The sequence below is a fragment of the Poecilia mexicana genome, unplaced genomic scaffold (genome assembly GCF_051168715.1).
Source record: "Poecilia mexicana isolate PSO_F unplaced genomic scaffold, ASM5116871v1 scaffold_8, whole genome shotgun sequence".
NCBI lineage: Eukaryota > Metazoa > Chordata > Actinopteri > Cyprinodontiformes > Poeciliidae > Poecilia > Poecilia mexicana.
The window spans coordinates 14,795,035-14,803,615 of record NW_028263377.1 but is presented as its reverse complement, the minus strand read 5'-3'; the positions used below and the strand labels follow the sequence as shown (position 1 = coordinate 14,803,615).

Genomic DNA, 8,581 nt, shown 5'->3' with positions numbered 1-8,581 from the left:
ATATAAGGTTTGTAAATGTACCACTAAACAGCATAAATATTTGCACTCAATCATATATTTTAGTCATATTGGTATTTTTTGGTATTCTTATGGAACCACTAGTGAGTAAAATAGCCAAAAATGTCAGTCTCACCAGACTGTTAGTTTTTGGTACTTGCAAAAGTATTGAATAATTAATGTTGTGGTCAATCAAAATTCTTGTGAGGGTTTTTCTTCTGCCAATAATGATGGACACTATAAGTCCTCATCTCTATTTTTCAGATGGGCACTTATGGGAATTTTTTTGAAATGCACAAAAATCTGCAAAGGTCTTGAAACTGGGGCAGATGTTCACCTTTCACTAGAGTAATAACTGTAAACATGCAGCAAGAGCTAAAATTCAATTCAGTGCTTTAGGTCAAAGAATATGCTATAAAATTAACCAAAGTCCAAACCTAAATCCAGTTTAGAATCTGTGCAAAAACAATACTGCTGTTCAAAGGTGATCTCCATCTATTTTGATTGAGCTATTTTTCTAAGGATTGTATAGGACCTGTTTGGGATAACTAAATATTATTTTCCTTCCACTTTGTATTAGTTCATCATATTAAATTCCAATAAAATACGATAAAATATTAATCCACTACCTAATTGCTTAAAGCATTAAAAAAAGGGGAAGGTTGAAGGCATGTTTCTTTATCTTAAGGCGATCCAATACAGTTCCTATCAGTATGCAGTAGAGCTGTAAATGCCCCGTTATACAATGACGTTTTGTGTCCCGTTTCCTCAAAACCGAAACTCAAGGCAGCAGAGGCTCTGCGCAGGCGCAGTACTGTCCGGAGCCCGGCAGTTGACTCGAGTTGCAGCTGGAGAGATAAAACTCCGTTGGTCAGACAGATCATCGCTGGGCGGCAAAGTAAGCAAAACCGTCTGTTTTTCTCGCGTTTTCCATCCAACGTAAGAAACGGGTTTGTTAATCTTTTTTCATATTTAACATTCCGCATCTCACCGTTCATATAATCCTCCTCTATGTGTTTTTTTATAGCCTTGGGCGATCCTCATGCGACACACGACTCACTCTGGAAATCTGCTGAAGTGAGTATTTCTGCACATTTAGGGAATTTTATCTCATTTTGTGAGGTATTGATAATATAATTAGACTGGCAGCATGTTTTAGCTGGAAGCATGAATCAGCACTTTGTATTATGTTGCCAGTTTTTGCCTTGTTTTTCTTTCTTCTAGAAGTAAGCTATAGATTATGTTACAAAGATTTGAATTGTCTGCTCTAATAAAGTGCTGTGAACAACTATTTTCTCCTTTACTGATTGAATTTTTTTTTCTTTGTTGTCCAACAAATGTTTCAGACAATCAGACAATTATCAGACACAGATAATTCATGTAAATAGAGAATCAGGTTTTCAAAAAAATTATTTCATTTATTTGTAAAAAAAATAAAAAAGCTATGTGATCCTATGTGAAAAAAAAACAATCAATCAATCAATCAATCAAATTTTATTTGTATATCACCTTTCAGCAACAAGGCATTTCAAAGTGCTTTACATCATAAAAGCACAAAAATAAAAAGTTATAGAAGACACAGTCAACATTACATTTTGCAGTTGTTACACATCAGATTATTAATGTTTCATGATTATATTTCAAAAGCAACTTTAAGCAGGTGGGTTTTTAGTCTAGATTTAAAGTAACTTAGTGTTTCAGCTGTTTTGGAGTTTTCTTGAAGTTTTTCCAGATTTGTGGTGGATAGAAGCTGAATGCTGCTTCTCCACTTTGTTCCCCATCCTAAACTCATAAGTGGTTGTTCCTCGCAAAATTGTCTACATTCAGCCATTGCAAAAGCTTTTCAAGCAAAACAACTTGTTTAATGTCATACAACAAACAGATTTTAGTCCAGATTTTGACTAAGTCACTTCAAAACCTTCATTTTGTATTTTTGAGCACATACTTTTTAACTTTCTCCATGGGGATTTTCGTCGCTTGAGGCATTAAAACAGTGCTTGATCATAACACTGATACAATCATGTTTACTGATATGATTTTTTATGTGTGAATTTTATGAATTCTGTTGTGTGAGTTATCACTATTGTGTTTTTTGTACTACTCGTGCCTTGAAATTGCCCCACAGGGACAAATTTAGTGAATTGAATTAAATGTTTGACTGTCAATGTGATGTTGGAAATCATACTTTGATTTAATATCATGCATAAAACGAATTTTATGCTATGATATTTTATTATATTTTTTGCAGGTTGGAGATAATGAGATGCAAATGTCACAACTGAGGAAGTGAAAAAGGAAAGAAACATATCCATGGGTAAGTTTACATGCACTCAATGTACAGTTAAAACCATATACTTACATGTACATAATTTGTTCTCATTGTCCAACATGAATTTTGACTTAACATTTCTGGTTTTACTGTGCTAGATTTTCTATGGGACTGAGTTCAAGGCTTTGTGTTGGCCACACCAAAACTTTGACTTTGTTGTCTGTAAGCCTCTTTGGAACTAGTTTGATGGCATACTTGGGTTCATTGTTCATATGGAAGACCTATTTGTGGCCAAGCTTAAGCTTTCTGTGACAGTGATGACAGTCACAAGGTGTTTCCACAACATGTTTTCTCGATGATTCAATTTATTATATAAAGTGCACTGCTCCCTCTTATAACAAAACATTTGTACAATTTGATGCTGCCTCCCTGACCACAATTAAAATGGTGTTCCTATTAATGCAAACCTTCTCCTTCTTTCTTCAAAATACATCAGTGGTCATTGTGAGAAAACATTTACATTTTAGTTTCATGAGGACATGTCTCCAAAAATGTAAGTCTGTGTCTCTGAATGCATTTGCCAAACTGTAATCTGGTTTTTTGGAGTAATGGCCTCTACCCCCTTTTTCAGTAATGAAGTCTTTTTTTCGGTGGATTAAAACACTGTTTTACTAGCTTAAGCCAGCCTCTAAACAAGGCCTTTTGCTTTTGGTCTGGAGGTGATTTGCACATTTTTCATCTAAACACATTCATATCTGAGACACAGAGCTCATCTCTTTCCTGAAAGGTATGACACCTAGACATATCCCTGGTGTTAATATTTGCATGTGATTGAACAAAGGAGTGTGGTGCTTTCAGACATCTGATAATTCACCTCCAGGGATGAACCTGATCTGTAAAGATCCACAGTTAGCTCCCTGATATCTTGTCTGATAGGAAGTCAATAAAAATCTCTAGAAAATAAGTGAGATACAAACTTGGGTATGTGTATAATGTTTACATGGGTTAACATGCACTGTGCTAGATTTTTTACGGGAAAATCTAGTAAACATGTAAACATGCCATTACAAAAAATTAATCTTGTTTTTCTGATCTCTACAAAAAATATAACTTTAATTATTTTCGTCTCTTCTTTTTAGCAGAAGACCTTGAGAAGTCACCTACAAACTGGACTGAGTCCGATGTAAGTGCCTGGCTAAGGTCGATTGGGGTGAAGGAGCAATATATAAAAAAGCTCCACGAAGAGGAAGTAGATGGACAAACCCTGCTTGCTCTGACAGAGGACTTTTTAAAAACAGAGATTTGCATGAAATCGGGACCTGCTCATTTGATTATCCAAAAAAGAGACGCACTGCTTAACTCTCAGAAGAACAAACAAGTCACTAGAGGCAAAAAGTCTGAGTTGGAGCAAAAAAAATCAGTGGAAGGTTCTCAAACAACGGAGGAAGGTTCTGAAGATCCTGTGAGAAACAGAGAAGTTTCTAAAGAGAGACAAAATGTTCAGAAAGAATGTGTGTTGTCTTCAAAGGAGGACTGCAAACCAAGACCGTTTGATGAAGACGACATTGATTTTATGTACTTAAAGCACAGAGTCCTCCAACCTGAATCAGGGGCTTTCAATTTAATATCTCCTTGCCATGAATACAAGTCTTTTGCTATAGCTGCCACACTGGACCGTACAAGACTCCAAGCAAAGTTTGCCAGAGAAGTTTTTAAATTCGCAACTGGTTGCATGAATATCAGATCAAATGGCACCATACATTTTGGCGTGATGGACAGCAAGGAGAATGAAGGATATGTGCATGGGGAGATAATTGGGATTCCCATAAAAGAAAAGGACATCTATGTAGACGCTTTGGACCTCAGTGAAAAAAGTTTCCGCTCTGACAAGGAGCAAGTACTTCAGTGTGTGCGGCCGCCAAGGTTCATTGAGGTTATGGATCGAGAAAGTACAGAAAAGAGATATGTGGTGGAGGTAGACATTGTGCCTTTATTAACCATTGTGAAGAACAAGGTGTATTCAGTGCGCCTGCCAAATTTTAAAGAGTCGTCTAACAAATTAGAGTTTGAGAAAGAAGTGATTTTTCGAAGGGTCGGCTCAAAGACCGAGCCAGTGAGTGACAAAGACTTGGGGGACTTCTACCAGAGAGTCAAGGATCGAGACACTCAAAGAGACGAAGCAGAGAAAAAGCAGTTTCTCATTGCTCCAGAGATCTGCCAAGATCTTGGAAGGAAGCTCACAATGCTCCTGACCAGTGGAAAGAAATTCATCACAAAAGACAAATGGTTCATACTTGTCACAAACAAATTCAAATCCAGCGACCTCAATAATATCGACTGGCTGCTCAACATGAATGTGTTCTGTGTATTTGACTTTGACCCAGATTCAAAGATATCAGGTCTGTGCAGCAAGTACCTTGAGCACCATGCTGCAAACATGCATTTTCTGCAGAGCTACAGAATGCCTGCTGGTATGAACATAAAGGATTTCACTAACCACTTGCATCTGTTTGAGCAGACTAGCTGGATCTTTTGCAATGGCCGCTCCGATTTCAAAGGGAATGAAGCGTCATGTGATGAAATGACCTGGATCAAGACAAAAATGACTTTCCTGCGGGAATCTGTGTCTCTAATCTGTAAACAAATCCTCCCAAAAGGGACATTTCAAGTCATTTTTCTGCTAACATCTCCTGTAGAAAAGCCACTCCTGCACACGTTTTATGAGTTTTTCACAGACATGGAAGGTCATGAGGACATAATCTGCATCTGTGACTGTGAAAAAAACTACCACAAGTGGCAAAGCTTTGCGGAGGGTTCCTGTGGGAAAGAAGCTGTTAACAACTCGAGCATTGTTGGGATGAAGATGAGTCATGTGAATGCAACCTTGCAGCATGTACAGCCCATCAAAGCTCATGTCAGGAAACACCTGCCTGTCTTTGTGAAAGGGACATGTCTTCTTGAAACACAGATAGAAGAGCAAATGTACTCCCTGGAAATTCTCGCCGTCAACCATTGTGATGAAAGCACCAAAGAATTCATCAAGGAGGAGAAAGGAAACATTGAACAGCAGTTTTACCGAGGTGGGAGAGTCACCTGGCTCAATTTCTGGCTTGCTGACCACAAGCATGTCGAAGACGTGATTGAAAGAGATGCTTACCATGAGACATCGCGACTGCTTAATGATGTCTTAAAATTCAACGCTGATCAAACTCCTGTAAACTGTATAAACATTTACCATCACCCAGGAAGTGGTGGTAGCACTGTGGCAAGACAGGTGTTGTGGCACAACAGGAAGGATCTGAGGTGTGCAGTTGTGAAGTCTTACCCAGCCTCTGTAGTTGCTCAGCATGCTGTAGAGCTAAGAGAATATGAAGAAAAAGATCCACAGATGTGCCTCCCTGTGCTGCTTCTTCTTGAAGACACTGACAAGGAATACATAGATGATCTGAGGAATGAACTGGAGGTTGCAATGAACATCAAGCAAATCCAGTATGGAACCCTTTGTTTCATCTTGTTGAGCTGCAGACGTTCCCACGATCCAGAGAGGAAATGCAAAGAGTCTCCACTACAGAATGTGTCTGTAACCCACAAACTGTCTGATCAGGAAAAGAGAAAGTTTGCTGGTAAACGTCAAACTCTCGAGGAACGCTATGCACCTTCATTCATTTTAACATTTGTTTTGATGAGTGAAGGATTCTCCCAAGATTACATTCATGACTTTGTGAAGCATTTACTTCAGGATATTGATCAAAAATCTGTTGTGACTCGTCTCATGCATTATGTTGCTTTGCTGAACACGTATGTTCAAAACTCTTTCATCTCTCAGTCTCATTGTGAAGCTTTGCTTGCCTTAACCGTTCACCTAGAGAGGTTCCGTCAGCATGCGTTTGAGAGTTTACTCAGTGATCAGGCCAAGCTGGTGTTCTTGCATCTCAGAGATGACAAGACACACATTGAATCAATCAGAATCATCCACCCCCTTGTTGCAAAAGAAATTCTGCAACAACTTCTGGAGGGCAAACAGACCCAAAGCAGACTGGCAATGAAGTTGCTCTGTGAGAAGGTGCTTTTTGAGCACCGATTTGGAAGGGAGGAGTATTTGACGTTTTTGAGACATCTCTTCCTAAGGCGGTCCAGAATCAGTAAAGGGGATGAATGTGATAGTTTCTTCTCTCCCCTTATTGAGTATGTGTGTGACGTTGAGAAAAACCCCAACAATGCAATTGAGTTGTTAAAAGAAGCCTTCGAGTGTTTCAATAAAGATCCATTCTTTGCTCAACAGCTTGCTCGACTTCATTACACCTTCGAGAAGTTTGAAGAGGCAAAACACTGGGCGGAAACAGCGGCTAAGCAGCTGCCCAATAACTCATACATACTAGACACAAAAGGTCAGGTGTACAGAAAATGGTTCCAAGCAAAATGCAAAGCAATAGAAAACGAGAGCAAACCAAAGACGGCCCAAGATACAGTGGATGCAGTGGAGACCGCCCTGAAAGCCCTCGAGTGCTTTCAAGAATGTGAGAGGGCAGCCAATGCAGAGATGGAAGATGTTAATAGCTCCGGGTTTTTTTCTGAGGTCGAAGTTGGATGCAGCCTTCTCAAACTGATCTCCTCTCTTCAGGTTTTTGCAAACAAAACCAACGGCCACGCTGAATGTATGAAGTACTTGTTAACAGATTACATCCCAGAGGAACTCGACCGTGCCTGGGAACCATTTCATGGCCGTTTGAAGAAACTTCACAAAACAATGCAAGATGCTCTGGAATGGATTTCAGAGGACCTCAGCTACTTCCAGACAGACATTGGAGATGAAGAGGAGACTCCTGAAAGACCTGAAGAAAAAATAAGCCATCCACTCACATGGCTGGCAAAGAAATCTGCTGAATATGGCAAGTACTTCAGTGAAGCAGATTCTGCTATGCTTCTGAAAAAATGCCAGACGATTGAAAGCAAATTTACACCTTTTCAGAAACGCATGATTATCTATCATCTTGGGGGAGGGAACATCATATCGATCCTCTCAAAACTAGCTGACCAAAAGGATGCAGTACGTCGTTTGGAGCATATCCTTACTCTTTACCCCAGCAACCCATTAAAGGCCAAATTTACGCAAAGGGATATTGTCAATTACATAGCAGCACACATTTCCCTAAACTGTCTGTCCCCTCAACCACAAAAAGCAGACCCGCTGAAAGAGCTACAGGCTCTTTGTCGCCAATTTCCAACTGATAAAAGGAAATGTTTTCCAAGTGCCTTGTTCTTGCTTACCATGCTGTTCTGGCCTGAGGATCATGATACAGACCAAGAGAGAGAAAGCAAATATGAGATTGTGCAGTCGGCAGTTGAACACCTTGAAAAAGGCTACTGGGCCAAGATGAAAGACATTCCCCAGCGGAAAAGAAGGATCTACACCCATTTTTACTTGGGAAACGGGAACGGGCTGGATAAATTTGTCCACAAGAGAAAGTTTGACAAAATCACAAAAGGGTTCTCAGTCTCTGAGAAGCGCCTGAAGTGGTTCAGCGGTGAGGCATGGAAAAGTCCTGAAATTGCCACCATGCTGAAACGTGTTTCTGGATGGACGGAGGACAGGGTGGTGTACCTTGAGGGCCCCCAGAAAAAGAAGTTTAATATCCTGCCTCTCTTTTTGCCTTCGGTGCCTCATGGTAATGAAAACATTACCTTCTACCTGGGATTCACCTTTAGAGGTCCCGTTGCATGCAATGTTCTTGTCAAAAAGTAGGAATCACATAAGTATTGTTTTATTAAATGCTAATCTCACAAAACAAGCTGATGCCCAAGTTATCATGTTAGTTATCGAGTACTTTGTTATCGAGTCGTTTGTTAGTGGTAAGATTATTTATGGACATTTCTCAATGTTTCCTTTTTTATATTTGTCAATGTATTAACATAAATAACATTTCATAAAAAGTGTTGACCACTATCTGCTGCTTTGTAATTGTATTGTACCAATATGTTTGTGAGCTGAAGAACAATGCTTTTCATGGCTGAATCAAGAAAACCCATAAGTGTCTAATATACTTTACAAAAACTTCGAAAGACCTAATTTAGATAGAGTAAATCTGTAAAGTAGCAAGTGAGCACTGGTTTTGTTTCATGTTAAATGTTTGTTTTTTTTGTCTCATGGAATCGTTGGAGCTTTTAAATGTGTTTGTTGTTCAAAGCCCCATGTGTAACATAACATATCTGCATGCAATAAAAAGCTTTTTTTTTTTTAAAAAAAACTGAAGTTGTATCATTTTGAATCTATCAAATTTGATACAAATTATTTCAGCTAAGCCTGTGTTTTGAAAA

The 8,581-nt window shown here is 39.0% G+C and overlaps 1 protein-coding gene across 3 annotated transcripts; it reads left to right on the top strand.

Annotated features, from left to right (window-relative positions):
* The first annotated feature begins 284 nt into the window (after positions 1–284).
* Positions 285–8,499, top strand: LOC106918765 (sterile alpha motif domain-containing protein 9-like). 3 transcript variants are annotated; one of them, XM_088008333.1, is made up of 4 exons: positions 285–895; positions 1,025–1,074; positions 2,246–2,311; positions 3,409–8,499. In XM_088008333.1, exons 3-4 carry the CDS (start codon positions 2,308–2,310, stop codon positions 8,007–8,009), a joined length of 4,605 nt encoding a protein of 1,534 aa, XP_087864459.1. In that variant the 5' UTR covers positions 285–895; positions 1,025–1,074; positions 2,246–2,307; the 3' UTR covers positions 8,010–8,499. The 3 variants fall into 3 exon arrangements, with proteins under 3 accessions (XP_087864459.1, XP_014844260.1, XP_014844258.1); XM_014988774.2 differs by having other exon boundaries at positions 3,406–8,499; XM_014988772.2 differs by having other exon boundaries at positions 285–936; positions 3,406–8,499.
* The last annotated feature ends 82 nt before the right edge of the window (positions 8,500–8,581 follow it).